Below are 20651 nucleotides of genomic sequence, written 5' to 3'. Positions count from 1 at the left end.
GTTAGTCATTTACCAGCACCTTTTCCCTGTCCTAGCTCTGAAGCATTGCAAAAAAACACCCATCCCAGATTCCCCTTGATAGAGGGAGACTGAAATGCTTGCCTTACAAATACCAAATGTAGGATTACAAATGGTGCTTAAGTCTCCTTACTATGACCAGTCTCAGGGCTACAGAAATCAAAAGCAGAAGACAAACTGGATCTGACCAGCTAGATCTTCTCCAAGGAAAAGGAGGAGACCCACTCAACAGGAATCTACAGTATATGACTCCAAAGAAGGGTATGAAAGGAAGTTATCAGAGTTTAGATTTACATGTATCTCCAAAAATTAAGGTTTGATAACATTTATTGAATAGATTGATACTGGTACCCCCACAGGATCCTATGTAATGTGCTCAAAGGGGCAATTCCCTGATTTAAGGGTTAGGCGTGTGTTATGGAATGAACAGTATCCCCACTCCCAAGCTTATACAATGAAGCCCTGACCCTCAATGTGATGGTATTTGGAGTCAGGACCTTTGGGAAATAAAGGATTAGATGAAGTCATGAGGGTGGCATCCTCAGGATGGGATCAGTGCCCTTATTAGAGATTGAGACCTTACATGAGATATCTCTCCTCTCTTTCTTGCCCCCCAACAACCCTCTCTCTCTATGCAAGGTAGGAAGAGTGATTTTACCATTTTACCAGAAACCAACTACAATGGTGTCAACCTAATCTTGGACTCCCAAACTCCAGGATTGTGTGAAAATAAATTTCTGTTGTCTAAGCCACCCACCCAGACTATGGCATTTTGCCATGACAGCCTGGCTGACTAATACATGGTAACAGTGGTACCCTCCCCTGTCTCTCTGCTTAATACTACCACATGGTTCAGTTTGTGTCTCCCAGCTAGATGGATTTATGGTTTACTTTATCTAATTTCACTAAACTAACCCTCCCAGAATAAACAAGTGGCTTCAGAATTTGGAATGAGACCTTTCTAAAAATTACATTAATATTGCAATTAAAGGCAAATTTTATAAAGCAGAATTGACTCTTTTCTAACAAAAGCTCTTCAAAACAATTTTACTGGGCTAAGCATTAGGAAAATTTAATCAAACCTGATAAGTCAGGCAAAAATATTCAAAGTAATGAACATTATTAACAAATGTACTCAAAGTTTAACTGAGAATTTTGGTGAATACATATTAAATCTTGAGATAATAACTAATGATGATAATATATCTACAGATATTTAAATGCCCATATTAAAGGTTAATGTTAAAAAGTTATAGTAAAGGACCATACAATCCATAAAGTTTGGAGACCACTGATGTAGATAGAAAACTTAAATTATGACCATGTGCTATCCCAAAATATGGCACCCCAAATATGTTTCTATGGCATACTTAAAGATGAGTATTCAGAGAAACTGCTGCCAGGATTAACTCTGAGAGGCTGCCCTTTTGTAAAAGAAATGTACATCTGTAAAGGAAATCTACACTGGTGAAATAAGCAGACATGATAAATAAACAGGCTTATCTGACACCCCTTTTTGTCTAGGAAAGGTCTTTTCACAGGAAGAAGAGGTTGGGAGTCTAAGAACTGGCTCAGACAGAGATGACAACAGCAGGCATTTACCTGGGAGACTTCATCTGCCTCACCAGATAACCTTTTCAGGCCAGGTACCCCTCCCCTCAACCATCCATAGCCTCCACAGCCCCTAAGTCCTTATCCCTTGGTTCAGCTGTATAGAAGGTTAGGTCATCTACCCCTCCCTTGAGTCTTGTGCTATGTTTATAGCCCTCATGTTTTCTGCAGTTGAATACATTTGTTATGAGGGTTTTTTTCCCTGTGAATTTGTTTGCTCTAAGTTTATTTCACAGACTAAAATCATCGAACTTTTGGAAGGAAAAGAGTAATAAGTCCATTCTTAGGCTGATGTCTTTTCTCAAGCAGGTCTGAAAGTTGAAACCTATGAAGACTCTCCAGTAGCCTTTCAAGTAATAGTATATCTTAACCAATACTGAAAACACATATAATAATCCATCAGAATGGCTAGCAATATCCCAAACTCAACTTCAAATCACTTTTTAATTGCATCTAGCATAAAAGAGTAAGAGTGGCAAAAAACCTCTGATTTAAGTTTTGAAGAGCTGGCTTTCATTTAAGAGAAAAGAATGGGTCAGCATTTAAATGATCAAACCCAACCTCATGAATTTCTGGAAATTTCTTTGTAAAACATCCCTGCATCCTAACAATGGTGGGACCTCTCCTTTTGTTCTCTCTAAGCATTGTCCCTCTTGAAAGGGTTGCTGATTGGCGTTTCTGAGTACGCTTTTGCTTCTGTTGAGTGGCTCAGTTATAAGTGGTAGAACAAACACTTAGACCCTACTTTCTAGATGGTGACCCAGAAGCTCCCAGGACTGAATGCTGAGCAGAAACAGAATTCTCTGTAGGTCACATGACTACCAACTCTACCAATTTCTATACAACTGTACTAGTTGTCATGCAAACAAACTCTCTCCATGTTGTTGATAAGTTTAGGGAATTTTCCTTGACATCAGGGATGGAATGTTCTCAAATCTTAACAGAACAATCACATAAGGACATAGGATCTTTTCTCTCTAACCACCATCCCTTCAAAATCATGTCTGTTTCCAATAAAACATCCAATGTTTATCAAAGAAAGGTGAGAGTTTAGCATTTTCCTACTCTCCCAGGTACTGTGGTTAATTTTAAGAATCTTTTTTACCTGGAGAAAATTACATACTTACAGGAGAGCTGCAAAAATAGAACGGAGTTGCCATCTATCTTTCCCCAGTTTCCCTGTACAGTTAACGTCTTACATCCTAGTACAACGATTAAAATGAAGAAGATAACACTTGGCACAGAGCTGATCCAACACTGACTCTATTCAGGGTTCACCAACACTTTTCCACCAATGTATTTTTTCCTTTCTAGGATCCAATTCAGAGACTCACATGGCATTTAGTTGTCTTCTCACCTTAGTTTTTTCCAATTCTGGTTAAATTTTAACTTCTATCTCATTAAGTAATCCTTGATGTTTAATTCATTTAGAATCAGAAATGCTCCCAAGTTCACAGAAAGCAGTAAGAGTTCACAGTGTGGCTGGTGATGTAACTCAGTGATAGAGCACTTGCCTAGCATGTGCAGGGACCTGGGTTCAATCGCCAGAACCAACAAATAAATAAATAAAATAATTCATAGGGAAATAAGTTAATGATCCAAATTCTCAAACCCAATGCCTTCACTTATTTGTAAAAATTAGAATGGTATTATAGCTTGCATCTAGAATGTCTCCCAAAGACGTACTTGTTGAAGCTGGTAAAGCTACAGGGAGGTAGTAGAAACCTAGAAGATGGGGGCATAATAGCTAGAGAAAGTAGGCCACTGAAGATATGCTTTTCAAAGGTATATTTTGTCCCCAACCCCTGTTCCCCTTTCTATTTGCTTCCAGGCCACATGAGGTAAGCAGCTTTATTCCACCATGTGCTCCCTGCCATGATGCTCTCCCTTGCCACAGGCCCTCAGTGATGAGGCCAAGCAACTATGGACTGAAACCTCTGAAAACATGAGCCAAAATAAATTCTTCCTGCCTCAAGTTGATTTTCGCAAGTAGTTTGTCACAACAATGTAAAGTTGACTAACCCAAAAGGTAGAGTTGTTTCTTTGGTCAAATTCAAACTGGGTTCCATTATTCACCCAAACACAGGTCAACTTGACAAAGAAAAATTACCAGGCAAGTTTATTCTCTTAGACATCTGCTGTTTCCTTAGAAACGTCAAATACAAAACTGGCCCAAGGTTGACATGCTTTTCTGTTTCTAAAAATACAGTTCAAGAGAGCTCATACATTCAATGATCACCTGAAACACATGGTGCCAAGGCTCCGCCAATTTCAATTTTCATCTGCAGGATGCCGCAAAAGCCTGTCCAGGGGTGTAAGTCAGATAACACTTCTAATTACAAGACTCTTCTATGGCATTAATTGCCGTTGGTATTTGTGAAGTAAGGACTCATGATCTATTGTGACATTCATGTCAGAAAACACAGTGCCTGATTTGGAGATTAACCAAGCATATCTGCCTCTAAGGTAAAAAAATAGCATAGACAGAAGGGAAATCTTAAGTTTGTCCGAAGGCTAGTAGGTAAAATGCTTGAACATCAGCAATTACTCTGGATGAGGAAAATGTTTACCTTTGCCAAACTGGACAAGGACAGCTATCTCAAAACAGAGGTATGTAAATCTTACTTTTTAAGACAATGATATTTTGTGATTCAAAAGAAAATGATTCTTGCTAGGATCTTGGTATTGTTTCTCTGTTAAATTTTAAGAAACTTATGCATTGAGACCAGATCCCATCTAAATTCTGTAGCTTTAAAACATTTGGAAAAGACTCCTTCACCCTTGATGGGTGATTGAACCCAGGGCCTTGTGCTTGAAAGGGAAACACTCTACCAACTGAGCTATATCCCCAGCCTGACTCCTTCATCTTTGTAGCACTCAAAGACACTGGATGTGGTACCATATACACCTATCATCCACTCTTCATATACAAACAGGTTAGTGAAGATTATTTTGTTCTCTCCATTCTTTAAGAAAAGAAAATCATCTCCTATTTTATGATCCTAGTACAATATTAAAGTTTAAGTATCCCTTAACCAGACAAAATGCTTGAGATAAGAAGTGATTCTGATTTCATTTGCTATTGTTTTGTTTTGGGTTTGGACTTAGGAATGTTTCCATACACATAAGAAAACATCCTGGAAAGAGGATTCCAGTCTAAACATAGAATTATCTTATTCATATGTACCTAATGCACATAGCCTAAAGGTAATTTTATATAACATTTTTAGTGTGCATAACTACAATCAATCAGTTAAATGTGGAATTTTCCACCTGTGGCATCATGTGGGGCTCAAAAAGTTCCAGATTTTGGGATGCTTAACCTGCATAAAACTTAACACCCAGTGCCCAATTTCTGTACAAACTTAACACATAGTGCTTAATTACCTGTTCTGTAAAGGTAATATTCTATTTTAAACTTGCCTTGGAAAAGTCAACAAAATATTTACATAAAGCAATTTTCCTTTAAGACAAATAACTTGAAGAAATTCAGTAACTTAACAAAGCTCAAATTATTGCTTTAATGAAGATTTTTTTGCTAGCTAAAACGCCTACCTGAAATGAATGAGTCATTCAAAACCGAATATCTATAAACATTTCTAACTTGCTCTGAAGCTCTTATTTCAAAATTGGGGGGGAAACTCCTTACAGCTTTGAAATTCACTATTTCAACTGACATGCTGATAATCACATAGAAAGATTACACATGCCTGATCATGATGACACAAATATTCTTCCTTTCATCAGTTAACTACTTCAAGTATTTTTTGGTAGGGGAAGCATTTTAACTTGAAATAGTTTTAAAAATTTAGATATACATAATTAAAGACTGACCTACCAGGTTCCTCTACATAGCAAACTTTTTATAAGCATTTAATATGTAACTTATGACACACAAAAGGATATGGTGTTATTCACATGAAATGTCCAGTACAGGGAAATTTATAGAGATATAAAGCAAATTAGTGGTTGCATGGGTCTGGGGAGAAGCAAGGAAAAGAGCATGATAGCTAAGGAGTTCTCAAGGTGGTGAAAATATTTTAAAATTGTACAACTCTGTGAATATACTAAAAACCAATGAACTGCAACTTTCAATGACTGAATTATGCACTTAACCATATTAAAAGAGGCAGAACTAAATATTTTGGGAAAAAAGGAGACTTTGTTAGGTGGACACATATACAACATACACATGAACATTAAAAATGATCCACTAATTACTATTTCTTTCTGGGGGTAAAGAAAGTCACTGTCCTCATAGTTAAAGCCTTACAGAATCAATGCCTCGGGAAAAAAAAGACTAATCATAATTCACTATTAAAGTAATGCAAAGTCATTGACTTCAGATGGGGCGTTGGTATTATTTTCAATGTTAAGCACAAGACCATGATTTGGAGAGACACCCTCATATGAGGTACAAGCTTTCCCAGAAATTCAAGAAATTGCTCAGAATTTAGATTTCCCATGGAGCGCATTCCTACAGGGTTGCCAAGGCTAGTCTACCCCAGGGGGTGACCTGCTCACTTCTGCTCTCCCGGGCTTTCCCCAGGCCCAACCTTTGTTGAATCACACCAGTTTCAAATGTTAATCCTTGACCACAATCCCTGTCCTGAAGTATACCAGATCACCCCTCACTTACCTTCCCTGTGCCCAACAGTAACCTCCCTCCCCTAGCATCAAACTCTGAGTCCCACCCTTGTCCTGAATTCAAAACACAAACTTCCCACACACGAAATGCCAAGACCACAAGGTTTCATACCAGAAAGGGCTTAGGTGGGGGAAATGAGAGAATTCTGCCCTACAGTGAGGCATTCCTGAGGCTCACAGTCAGACATCCCTGATTCAGTAGACTAGTGTGAGCCTAACTATCCCATGTGGACCCTTCTTTTAAAAAAACTCAATGTAGAAGCAAACAGGGCTGGATGATAGAGCATGTGCTTAGCATGCACAAGGCCCTAGGTTCAATCCCCAGCACAGAAAAAAAATAGATAGATAGATAGCAAACTGAGATGAACCTTTCATGGTCGTACCTTAAGAAAAAAGAAAAAAAACAGGTAACCTTTTCTCATGAAAAATTATACCTAAAAAAGAAATCTTTTATCAATTTCCTTTTATAAAAATATTCCCTTGAATACCTTTATCAACTTTCAGCAAACATTCATGGCCAAGATTAAAATATAATCTTTATTTTTAAAAATCAACATTTTTTTTAAAAACTTGCTATCAGCATCTTTTAAAGTGCTGAAACATCACAGCCCCATGTTTTGAAAAATCCTTAAACTCTAATGCTAAGCTTTGTATTTAATTCCTAATGAACTACAAGTCACTGATAACCATCAGTGATTCCTATTTAAACACACAGTAGAGGTGAATCAAATACTCATAGGCCATTTTATAGAATTTCAAAGGTCACATTTTAATTTCTTAGCTACCATCCAGTGCTTCAGAAACTTATGCTCACAGGATAAGCCATGCACTCAGAAATTGTATGAATTTTCATATTAATGTGATATATTTAACAAATTCAATTATATACTTACATGAAGTTGTAAATAGACTAGTTGATATTTGCTTACTTTACATTTAGCCAACCCATTACACACTCCCATACCTAGTCTTCTCTGCCACCTTTAAAAAAGCACAAATGAAACCACACAGTAAGTAGCCACTTGGAATCTAATAATAAAATCAGTCTCAAAAGTTAGTTTTCAGTCTTCATTACAGAACAGTATCAAGCGTCCATTACCTGAGTTCTTAGAAATCCTCACACACACCCCCAATGGAAACTAGGAAATTTTGACCAACACCAAGACTCCTAATTTATTCTCCCAGCTTTAAGTATACATAAATAGATATCAAAATAAAAGAAATTAATTGAAATTAAGTAAAATACTTTTTGAAAACATACTATAAAGGTTGAGAAAAAGTAATTCTTCACTTCCATATCTTTATACAGTATTTATCTTTATAAAAATAATCTTTGTCTTTATAAAAGCAATTCAATAGAAACATTTGAGAAGGTGTGAAAAAGTAGAATTATATTAGTAGTGCTATATTCCAAATGGTTTTAAGTATATTAAGAGTTGTGCAACCATGATCCCCAAATGAAAGTCCATGTCCATTAACAGCAGTTTCGTCTAATCTCTTCCTCCTTCCCCATTCCTAGGAAACACTGATCTGACTCTATGTCTCTATAGATTTGTCTCTTTTGGATATTTGATATAAATAAATTCAGACAATATGAGGTCTTTTATAACTCACTTCTTTCACTTAGCATAATGTTTCCAAAGTTTATCCATGATGTGACAAGTGTATTTGATTCCTTTTGATAATCAAATAATATTTCATTGAATGGATATACCACACTTATCTATTCATTCATCAGTTGATAGACATTTGACTCTGTTTCTCTTATTGACCATTATAAATAATTCTGCTATGAACATTTGTACGTAAGTCTTTATGTAGACATATGTTTTCATTTCTCTTGGTTATATATACCTAGAAGCAGAATTGCTGGGTCATATGGTAACTTTACACTGAACCTTTTGAAGAACTGCCAAACTGCTCTCCAAAGCAGGTGCACCATTTTTCATTTTCATCGGGAATGTACAAGGGTTCCAATTTCCCTACATCCTTGCCAATGCTTGCTATCTTTTTGACTGGAGTCACTCTAGTTTGTGAACTGTCAATTTGTTGTCTTAAAACAAGCCCATACATTGTGGAAGGAGAACTCAGCTATTCTTTTAAAGTTTCACTTTTTAAGTATAAACCTATGTTCAATGGTCAATCTTAAAACCCAAAACAAGTCTGGCACAACCTAATACTCCCTTAATAAATGAAGGTATCACCTCCTATAATATGCACTGTTATTCTATCCCAAATCCTATCAGCTTCAATATTGTCCTTTAGACGTTTCTAAATGAAGGTGTCAGGGTAAGCACCCAGTAAAAGCTCTGCCACAGCAGTGGAATACTTAACCATATAACAACAACAAAGTTTGAGCCAAAACTTTCAAGAAATAACACTGGACTGGAATTCAGTTTTGTCAATAATCTATGTATAATCTGATGAATCACGGAAGTTCTTTATGCCTGAGGATGGTGTTCTGAGCAGCTCACAAAACTACATCCTCTTGAAGTCACTCCAAGACCAAAAGTTGTCTAAGCCTGAAAGTTGTCTAAGCCTGAAAGTTGAATGAAATTTGAAAATGAACTAACACCCATGCCAAAAGAAAAAGAAAAAGAAAAAGAAAACTACCCTTGCACAGCAGAAAGAACTGTTTGCTTGTCAGAGGAGCAGGTTCAATTTCCAATTTTGCCATTGAGTAGTTACATGATCATAGGTACGTACATTATTTAGCATCTTTATCCTTCAACTTCCTGATCTGAAGGTAATAATGTCTGCCACATGAGGTGATGGAGATTCATTAAGTTAGTATGGCTAAGGCATGAGGCATGTGACATAGCAGCCAGCAAACAGCAAGCACTTAAATGTTACCTTCCATTCATCGTTCTGCTAACTCTGGGCAAAGTTTCCCAGCAAAAAGACCTCTTAACAAAGACCCAAGAGTCTTGGAGATCTGTGTGATTCCCTTATAAAGCATTTCCCTACATTAAGATCTGCAAACTGTTAAGAAGAACTACCAATCAGGTTAAAAAGAGACTATGGGTTATTCTTGAAAGGCAGCCCAGGGATGAAAAGAGAAGAGACTTCACTTTTGTTGGTGACATCAGAATAAAACTTCCTCAGGGCCCACAGAAAGGCTGGATACTACACAGATGCAAAGGTGAGGAAGGCTGAGGATGTATTCACATGACCCCATCGGACGCGCTGGTACAGACCACTAGGCTCTGGGTGGGTGGAGGGAATTGGTGGGGGGGCGGGGGCACGGCGCTGGAGGAAGCAGATGAGGCGAGGTCCCGCTAGGTGGTAGAAAAGCTGCCGACGGGGCAGGGAGCCCCTCCCCAGCTAACTCCGCTGCCTCTGGCATCTCTCAGTCGCCTTCTCCTACCTGATCTGGTTGTCGCGGAATTTGTTGAGATGCGGTTGGTTGAGGTAAATGGTGCGGGCCGACGCCTCCAGCTGATCTCCAACAGACGTGGTCCGGGACATCTCATCCTCTGCCTTCTTATAGCCCGCAGAAGAACGAACAGGTCCTGCAGAGACGAGGCAGGGGGCGGAAAACAAAACAAAGAAGTCAGCCTCCAGGCGGGAGGCGGCAAGCACGGGCTGCGGGCAGACCCGCGGGGCCAACAGGGAAAGGATGCTCTGGCGAGGCCGGGGCTGCCTATGTACCTTGGCTCGGGTGGAGACGCCGCTGCCGCCGCCACCGCCGCCGCCGCCGCCGCGGCCACTGCGGCTGGCCCCGCCCCGCTCCGCCCCTGCCCCCGCCCCACCCCCGGGCCTGTGGAGCCAGCCTCGCCCGCCCGCCCGCCCCCCGGGGCTGCAGCCGCGGCTCCGGCGCTACTCCCGGGCCGCCTGGGGCGCGCCAGAGGCTGGGCGGGGCGGAGCGCACCGGCCGCGTGCGGTGTCCGGGATGCCGGGTGTGCGGGCACCGCGGGGGGCGCGCCTCTTCCGGTTGCGACCGGGATAGTGAGGACAATGGGGACCAGGGATCGGGTGGCAAAACGCCAGAGGGTACCCTTGCTGAGGGCCACCTGCAGTCCCAGGGAATGCGCTTTGGAACTGGATTTTCTGGGCTGCTTTGTTGCTGCTTAGGTACAGGGAGGCAAACAGCATAGGAAGACGTCCCCGCACGCAGTCTCCACAGAAGGGGATAATGAAAGCACACACACCTCTGCACTCTAAAATGAAAGTCCTGCACCCCCGCGTGAAGGACCTGCTCCCACGATATCTGTGATGGGAATGGTATCTGCTGCTTTACTCCATATATGTGCCTGGTCACCTGAGGGCTTAGCTTTACCAACCCCAGCTATGGACCAAAGCCTGAGCTTTCATTTCATTGCTTAAGTTACTGTTTCTCTGGTTACCACACGAACCCGCCTGACTCCCCACTATTTTTATTTCAGTCTTATAGCCAAGACTTCCTGGGTGAGATAAACTCCCCACTAGCCTTCCCTTGTCAGGTATGAACATGGAGAAGGATGTAACCCTTACAACACACATACAAAATCATTACCACTTCAACTACACGTCAATATCCCTCATGGGAAAGGGCCACCCACCTTGAGAATTAACCTTTAGAGAGAGGTACTTGGGATAAAGGGTCATGGAAAAATAAATGCCTTACAGATGGACCCTTACACTGTTTCCTTTAGATATATGTTCACACCTGCCATCTTTTCACTATGTCACAGAAGTTCATGTTGTATATTATTTTAAAAACTTACTGAAGAAAATCTCCACTTCCTAGCTACAAAGAATGCTATTATTGTCATGGAGAAAATTTGAAAGAAAGTTTTGGCAAAGTTATCTTTTAAAGTGAGTATAAGGATCCTAATCCTTAACAGAAGGGGCACAACAAAAACATGAAGTTGTTCAGAGCTAACATACTATACTGAATACTAAGTGAGGGTTAAGTCTGAAGTGGGCTAAGGCACCCACCAAGTATGCCGGCTTTGGGGTTCACAGTGGTCACATTTCAGGTACACTCCATTTTTGTTCCTATCCTCTAGCAGGGGTCCACAACCTCCTTGCTATTCCTCAGTGAGGAACTGATTCCCTCACCTTCCCACCCACCTCCCACCTTCTGAGATCCCTGTGCCACTGGACAGTACTGGGTTCTCTCCTTATTATCAACAAGGGGCAGCAGAGAGCAAGAGTCTGTATTTCAAAACTGGCTGCTCTACCAGCTCTGGTTCCTGGATTTCAATCAAGAACAAGGTTTTGTATGGGGGATTTGAATTTGTTTGGGGGTTTGTTTTGTGTGTGCAAGTGTGTGCTGGGGATTGAACCCAGGGCTTCACTCATGCTAGGCAAGTACTTTACCACTGAGCTACTCTGCCAGCCCAGGCTGGGTTTTAAAGCATTTGCTGATTTAAGAGACAGATGGAAAATATTTTTGCAGCTAGCCCATGTAAAAGTACTGCTTTTCTCTCTGCCACTTACCATTTTGTTTTCCTCCACAGCGTTTTTATCCCCATTACCTGACATTATTTATTTATGGTCTTTTCCTGCACCCCAGAGCATAAGTTCCAGGACACCAGGGACATGCTTTGTTCAATGCAGTGACCTCAGCACCCACAACAGTACCTGGCACATAATGGACAATCATATTTGCTGGTGGAATAAATCATTTTTACCTGAGTTATATAAAGGGTGCCTCTGAATTCCCCAAGCAGAGATGCAGTGACATGTACAGATGCACACCCTAGTCTGAACCAAAATAGTTGATTGTCTGAATTGCATTCACTCAGTGGCTCTCAACTCTAGGGTGCATCAGTATCCTCGAGGGAACTCTCACAGTTTCCTAGCTTCCTTACAGATTCTGCCTGTCCTTGTTTTTTAAACTCTGTAAGTGATACTAATGAGTAGACACAATTAAGAATCACTTGTCAGATGCTGCTGGGGTTGCAAAAACAAGAGATCTGGCTCTTGCCCTCCAAAATGTTTACTAGTTTAGGGCACAAAGTTATACCCATGATTAGCTGTTTACCAGTGAGTGACAATTTATGACCAAGTAACTGAGAGCTGGCTAAATGGTGCTAATGAGGATCAGAGGTCATCAACCACTTTGTGCTTGGGATAGACAGGTGGCTGATACGGACACTGTTGACAGACACAAGTCTTACTGGATGGGTAATATTTGTATTAGTAAAAAGGAAGGCATTGTAGGTAAGGGCAAGGACAGCTTAAGCAAATTTTGTCAAGTAGACAAAATTGTATCAGGGGCTAATTAAAAAAAATCAGTATTGAGGATCTAAATTGGGAAAGAGCAGAAAAGAAGTACATTATGACTACGGTTTCAAATTCAGACTCATGAGACAATCCTGAGTTAATGCATTTTGCAAATACCACCATACAAAATGAGAGTGTGTACTTACAACTCCCCCATATAAATAGGCACAGTGTCAGCAGACAGTGGGAGTTCAATAAATACCTATTAGTTGAGAAATAAGTGAAGAGAAAGAATCAAGAGAGCAAGAGTAGGCAAATAAATACTGTTTGTCCCCTGCAAAGCTGATGTATTAGTCAGATTTCTGTCACTGTGACACAATACCTGAGATAGATCAACTTAACAGAGGAAAAATTTACTTTGGCTCACAGTTCCAGGGGTTCATGGTCATTTGGCTCCATTGTTTCTCTTCTGGTGAGGCAGAAGATCACCATAGCACTTGGTGGAGGAAATTGCTCACAGCAAACAAAGAGGAAGATAAGAGGTGGGAGTCCCAACATGCCCTTGAAGGACATGGCCCTAATGATGTACTTCCTCCAATCAGGTCCCACCTCCTGAAGCTTCCACCACATCCCCATAGAGCCATATCCCCCAAAAGTTCATGTGTGAGACAATGCAAGAATGTTCAGAGGTGAATGATTAGATTATGAGAGGTGTAATCTAATCCGTGGGTTATTCCACTAATGCAGATTAACTGTATAATAACTGCAGGCTATAGGGTATAGCCAGAGGAAGTAGGTTATTCTGCTTCCTGTTGTCATATCCTGAGCCACTTTCCTCCACCATGCCCTTCCTCCATGAGGTTCTGCTTATAGAGTCAGTCATCTGCAGAGTCAGACATCTGAAATCATGAGCCCCAAGTAAACTTTCCCTCCTCTACATTGTTCTTGTCAGGTCTTTTGGTCACAGTGAAGAAAAAACTGACTAAAACAGCTAGGGACCAAGTATTCTACATATAAGCCTTTGAGGGACATTTAGGACCCAAACTTTAACAGTGAAAATGCAGCAAGAGAGTTGATGGCCAAGGTCATGAGAGAAAGGGAAGGGACTTTGTCTTATTTGCAGCTCTGTCACTTACACCTTGAATAATGACTAGCATGCCACAGGCAGTCTGTAAGTATATGTCAAATGAATAAATAAAAGGCTAACATAGTAAGTGCCTTTTGAAAGTAACTACCTAGCTGCTGGACCAACTGCTGAACTGAACTCTTGCTCTCTGACCTAAAAGTCAGGGAACCCAGAAGACAGATATACTATGCAATCCCATTTTCTCATCACAGCTATTTGGACCATTAATAATGATGCGGTCCAAGTTGTTTCACTAAGAATCTCTCTTCTGGGAACTAGTGAGGACCATCTCTGCATGTGGCTGACCTATAAAACATATACTCTCCAGGTCTCTGGAGGACCATCTTCCTCTCACAGAGTACAGTAGGAGGCAAAGGAAGAATTTCTTTTGAAATAAAGATGAAGCACCTGTGGGCAGACCCACAGAGTCTCAATAGCTTTTGGATCCAGATTCTAGTCCCCTCCTTGATCCCAGCAGTGTGGGGTCTTTGGTTTACATGAACCACCCCTTAATCATCCTGTAAATCACTCATAATCAGTTATTCCTATTAACACAACAAAGGAGCACACAGAAAATCTATTTTGCCCTGTAAGATACAAGAGCAAGTAAGATTAAAGAGGAGAGACAAATTGTTCTTCACTTATAGATCACACTGGGGCGCCAAGGTTTTAAATATCTCTGCCACAGTTGCATTAGATGCCACAACCCAAACCCAGAGAGGCTAGATCCCAGAGAGGAAAGTCTCCATGGCAACATCAGGGCTGGTGTGTTAAGATGAAACCTAGAAGTGGCTGAAAGGTGAATGGCTAAAGAAATAAGCACATCTGTTCTCCTCCTCTATTCAGAGTTTCTGTCATGATTGGAGAAAGAACAGAATGTTATGAAAGAGAGAGATGGCAGAGAATGCCCACCATGAAATCATGAATAAGAGGATGCATCAATAGGAGAGCTGAATAGGTATAGAAGACCCACTAGGGGCCGCCCCTCCCCACAATGTACAAAGAAGCTTTGCAGGGCAAGAACACCCATCCCACTACTCTGGAACCATCATCAATTCTCACCTCCTTCAGCTTGGGCTCTCTGTTGATCTCTGTGTTCAAGTCATTGTGGTAGTAGTATTTGTAGTAGTAGTATTCTCATTTTACGGACTCATGCAAATCCCCCATCATTGCACTCACATGCAATGTGTCACTGGCAATATGGGTATGGAACACACTGGTTAAGAAATAAGAACAATGACAGACATCTTGCCAGCCAGTAAGAAAGTGGAAAAGAGGATGTTGCCTCATTTCTACCATTACATAAACTAAGGAAATCATTTTGGAAATGAGAATGATTTTGGAAATGAAAACTCCTAACAGATTTTTGAAACCAATTCCTACCTAAAAAATATTAAAACAATATGTATTCTGTATCTGTTTATTATCATATTATTTATCATTAAAAATTTATGTAATGTAAATAAATAAATACTAGAGTAATAAACTAGGTTCTGGGAGTTAAGAACCTTAAATAAGAAATTAAGCAGAAAATGTGAGTTAACATAAGGCAAATTACTATGAAGTGTTTCCTTCCTTAAGTGATACAGAAACAGAATGCTTCACTCTGAACTGCAGTATTTTTTCCCTAACTCATAATGTTCACAACTCTGAAAAGATGCTCCAAGACCTGTCTAGTCCATTTTCATGGTAAAGATGTTTTACTCCAAGTAGAGAGTCTTGGGAAAGAAGTACCCTAGTCTTCCTAACTCAGACAGACTGTCCTAAAAGAGCCTATAACTAGCTCTATGATTCTTAAGCAATGGAAAGAGAAATAGAGGGAAAGTCAGACCTTGCTTGGGTATTGTGTAATAAAGAATTTCTCTGCTTCTTGTCCTGGACTCCTGGGAGGAAGCCTCTAATAAGCTCTTAGAACTTCCTGAGTGATAGGAGCATCTTTGTCATTCTTGGGGGGTATCTTGGTCCACACCTGAGTTTATGCTGCAAAGTTGACTCATGGTGCATCCCTAGCTAGCTTCAGATGGGTCTGAAATTGCCAGGGAAAAAAATGTGACTGGAGGGTCAGGTCTTTGAACCACGTGAACCAGCCCAACCTCAGGGCAGCTGGAGATTGAGTTCAATTATGCTGCCAGGGATCCCACTGATAAAGCCTACATAGTGAAACCGGGAGCAGAGGAGAAGCTATGGGTCCCAGAGCTCAGGAGGGCTACCCAGGTTGATGAGCCACACTAATGCGCTGAGAAGATGACATCTCCTGAGGTCACAGAAGCTGCATGTTTGGGATCCTCTCAGACCTTAATGTTTGTGTCTTTTCATTTGGCTGGTCCTGATTAATTCTTATAATAAGTCTAATTATAAGTATAGCATCTTTCTGAGCTCTCTGAGAGTGTAGTGAGAACTCAAAATTTATTTCCAGTTGGTCAGAAGAGCAGATGGCCTGTCAACCCTTGAGTCTGTGGCTGATGTCTAAAGGGAATGCAGTCTTATGGAGGATTACGTCCTCATCCTATGAAATCGACCTAACTTTGGCCAGTTAGTGTTAGAATTACATGACAAACATTACTCTGTGAACTCTTGAATGACAGCGTCAAAGGGAAACCTTGTTAACAATCGCAAAACTAATTGGCTCATAGGAAAGAATTAGAAGCCCAGATCTGCCCTTGATCAGGCTGATACTTGGACCTTAGATAAGCAGCTACCATCTGTGCCTTGGTTTTTGTTCCACAAAATAAATTTGAATGTTAATATCAAGGTCTGGTATACTTTTTGTAGTGTGAGTTAGTAACTATTTTAGACTTCATGGGACATATCTGGTCTGTCTCATATTCTTCTTCTCCCTCTTCTTCTTCATCCTCTTCTTCCTCTAAGCCCTCCTCCTCCTCCTCCTTTTTTTTTTTTTTAAACAAAAATGTCTTTAAAAATGTAAAAATATTTTGCTGAGGTTTGGGTCTTAAATGTTGCCCAAAGGTCATGGAACCTTTAGAAGGTGGAGCCCAGGGGGAAAAAGTTATTGGGAGCATTCCCTTGAAGGAGATATTGAGACCCTGGCCCCTTCTCTGTCCTTGATTCCTGACTGTCATGAAATGAGCAGTTTCCTCCATCACACACTCCTGCTATGATGTGCTACCTTGCCACAGGGCCAGAGGGAAAAATGACCAAAAACCATGAACCAAAATAAGCGTTTCCTCCTTTTACAGTGAAAGAAATCTGATTAACACGTCTTTCTTCCCTCACAGGTCTGATTTGGCCCATAGGCCACAGTTTCTTGAGCCCTTATATAAACAAAGTTCTCTCACAGTTAATGATCTGATTTAGTTCCAACTTCCACTTCAAAGAAATAATTGTTCAAATTTCTATTGGCTTACATTTTATAGCAAGCATAGGTATTCAAATTTTTATTGCATGAGTTAAGATGTTGGTTATGTTTTCCCCCCACTTTTTTATGTACTATGCTTGAAAAGTATGTAAAGGTTGTTTTATCTTTGCCTCCAGGTATATCTCTAGGAGGGGAGTGCAGTAATTATAGAGCTTTGTGACAAGAGTCATGCACACGCACACACACACACACACACACACACACACACACACACACACACTCCCTTCCTCAAAGAGTTCCGAGTTCAACTCTGGCCTCTACCCCTATTTATAAGATGGTTCATAATTGTTCAGAACACAGACACATCAAAAGCAGTCCAGCTGCTGGAGAAGTACTTGGGCTGATTAATTCTCCTAATCAAACAGACACAATGAAAATGCTGTGCAAATGCAAACTGTGATCGTTCTAGCCTTGGCAGACACATTTTGAAGGCCTTTTCAAGACCCCACTTTGCACAAACCATGTCTCTCTAAATATAGCATCTGTGATCCACTTCTACCCATGACTTCAAAAGAAAGGGACACAAAGAGGCTCTGATGGGTCAGGATTTCTTATTTCTATAAACACTTGGTTTCCCTCTTCTCTTTTTACAGGGATAGAAAGGATACAAAGAAAGTAATAGGCCATGGACGTTTTATGATATAAAATATATAATTCAGTTATTATTAACCTGAATTCATTCCGTTATTAAATGCTTCCTGGACACAAAGCATTGTGTAAGGGAGCATAAAGGGAGAGTTACATAGTTGAAGGCATAAGCTTACATTTCAGTAGCAAGACAGACCAAGAAATATGGAAATCTGAAGCATCAGGATGACTGCTTGTCTCAAAGAGGGCCTAAAAAAAAGAGGATACTTTCACAAAGGATTTGAACTGGGCTTGTAAGAATGAGTATGATTTGGCTGTGCAGAGAAAGAGTAGGGTGTTCCGGGTGGAACTGCATGTAAGCAGAGACACATGCCAGAGATACTTTATTTAAATCTAGTTGGCTCCTGCATTTTGGGTGAAAGCTGAGCCGTAGTAATTGGAAGCCTTGTTTCCAATAAGTACAGCAGTACAGACTGGACTTCTGTTCCTCGAAACCCATTCTATTCCTTATATTAAAGTTCATCATGTAAATTAAGTAAAAACAAAGGTACTTTTAGGGAAATATTTTTCATATATAAAGCCAAAACTACAAATTTAAAGGTTGTGTTTCAAGTACTCAATTTGGCTGGATTGGTCAAGGCTTAAAATACAAGTCCAGTGACTTCTCATAGCAACTCTTTCTGTGAGGATGGATATTCCCCACTGCCCCTAGGGCTTTGAATCTGGGCTCAAGGTGGAAATACCAACTTTAAAATCCCATTGTTAATGCAATATGCACGAATATAATCATCTGCAGGGGACTAGGACACACTTCCACACACACTGCGGATACCAACATCTGCAAATGCTCAAGTCATTTATATAGAATGGTTCAGTATTTGCATTTATATAAAATGGTGTAGTAGTTGCAAATAAATGGTGTATTTATTTGCATGTAAAACAGTGTATTGGGCTGGGGTTGTGGCTCAGTGGTAGAGCACTTGCCTACCACATGTGAGGCACTGGGTTCGATCCTCAGCACCACATAAAAATAAATAAATAAATAAATGAATAAATAAATAACCTGTATTTGCACACGTCCTCCATCAACTTGAAATCATCACTAAATTATTTATAATACCTAATATAGTCTAAATGGTTTGTAAATAGTTGTTATACTATATTAGTTTATGATTTTTATCATTGTATTATTATTTATTTTTCTTTTTGCCAATATTTTCCCTCCAGGGTTGGTTGAATCTGTTGATGCAAACCTGCTCTTACGGCACATGGAGGGCTGATCACATGGTCTTTAACCATTAGTCCCATGAGTATTACAGGTGTTTTGTTTTGTTTTGTGGTTTTTTGTTTTTTGATTTATTTTGTTTTGTTTTCTGGAGTTATGGTTTGCCTGTCCCAAGCATTTTGAAGACCTATGATTCCTTGTCCAATAACACATGGATTCATGGCATCTGGCTGAACACCCAGCATCATTAGTGGCCCATCCCCCATGTTCTGGAAGTTCCAACTGTAGTTGCCTTCTCTCTACTCCTCAAAGGCATCACCTTTATTCCCTCTCTCTGCCCAGAATGCTCTTCCCTCCTCTTTCTTTTGTCAACTCCTTCCTGTCACTCAGGCCCCAGCTTCAATTTCACTTCTCCACAGAAGCACCCCGACTACCACCTATCTACACTATCCCTGTCAATTATTCCCTAATATTGTGCATCCTTTTTTCCATTGTACTTATCACTCTATGGAATTTTTTTGTTCATTTCATGTCTTCCAACATTCACCATAAGCTCCAAAATGGCAGGGCTCATGCTCATGTTAACCATCCCTGAATCCCCAGGTCATGGAATGTGGAAAGCACTAAATAGGTATATTCAATGAGTAAATCAAATAAACACAAAATTTCACATTCTGCTTTAGGTAGACAGAAGAAAATGCAAATCCTTAAATTCAATCTGCAACTCATCTGAACCACCTCCTAAGTCATTACCCAATGGGTACCTGGGCGGCGGGGGGAATGGAAATATCCATTTTTGTTTGGAGCTTAGTCCTGTTGAAAAAGTTTATGTATATGGTTTTCAATCTCTCTTGAATAAGGATGCTTTAGCTTCCAGACCACATCCTTTTTCTCTTTCTTCTCTCCTTTAAATGGTGCTGGGAAAATGGAGAGTAGGGATGATGACTTGGGGAAGAGTTAGGGTCCTTAGCATAAAAGCCTTCTGCCTCCTCTTGTCTGCAGAGTGATCTTCCTGGTGATCCTGCCAGTATTCATGGTTACAGTCTGTACCTGTTCTGGTTTGGCTTTATGAAAGGGCATTACTGTTCTTTTAATGGCTTTGCCTCACCTGGGCTTCTGCCTCACCTGTGCAGAGACCATAGCATCACTCTGTGCAATCTGCCTGCTCATCAGCCATCCATGCAGAGTCCTGCAGTGTGCGCCTCTGGAAGGCCCAGTGGCTTTTGAATTGGTTTCCACACTATCTAAAAAAATACAGGTGGGCAGTCTAGGAAAACAAGACCTGTTGTCTCTCAGTATTATCCTCACTTATCCCTAATGCCTTGTATCTTATTGGGGAAATCTTCTCCAGAGAGAAAAAAATCAAGACATGCCACATTGCTTTCTTCTCTCCTCCTCCTCTCCTAAAGATCAAAAGCAGAGACAAGCTTTTTAATGCACTTCCCTGACACTGTTCTCTTTCCAGATCCCAAACAATGCTTAAAAAAAAAAAAAACTCCAAAGCAAAGCCATCCTGTTAAAAATATGATGAAAGGGAAAGGGAGGAATTAATCCAGTCTCCTCACAAACAAAAGCCTAGCTTGCCTATTTCTGCCATTTTAAAACACACCCAATGCAAATGCCTTGATAATTCTCTTGACATCCCTTCTCATCTTTCCCAGGGAGGTGGGGACTCTGAGCCTATGAGAGTTAAGTGTTTTGTACATTCGTTTGCTTCAACTGCCACCCCGTTTCACATGCATATCTGCCTGTCATGTTTGCTTATTATCATCACTGGTCATTGGAACCTAACATTCTGCTTCCATCAACAATATATACATAAATGTCAAAATATGTGTAGTCAGATTCAAGCAATTCATCATGGAGGGCAATCCATTCACCTTTATTCCTAAATTCATTGACATGAA

General features: G+C 40.4%; 1 protein-coding gene across 1 annotated transcript in view; it reads right to left on the bottom strand.

Annotated features, from left to right (window-relative positions):
- ATP8A2 (ATPase phospholipid transporting 8A2) overlaps positions 1-20651 on the bottom strand; it is a gene marked incomplete at its 5' end in the record, with an annotated part of 656754 nt that overhangs the window by 547212 nt on the left and 88891 nt on the right. Inside the window, one exon of the mRNA XM_079136232.1 lies at positions 9644-9788. Within this exon, the coding sequence (XP_078992358.1) occupies positions 9644-9788 (145 nt within the window). The remainder of the gene's footprint in view (positions 1-9643; positions 9789-20651) is intronic.

The sequence above is a fragment of the Sciurus vulgaris genome (genome assembly GCF_902686455.1).
Source record: "Sciurus vulgaris genome assembly, chromosome: 4".
Classification (NCBI taxonomy): Eukaryota; Metazoa; Chordata; class Mammalia; order Rodentia; family Sciuridae; genus Sciurus; species Sciurus vulgaris.
This window is presented reverse-complemented; position numbering and strand designations above follow the sequence as displayed.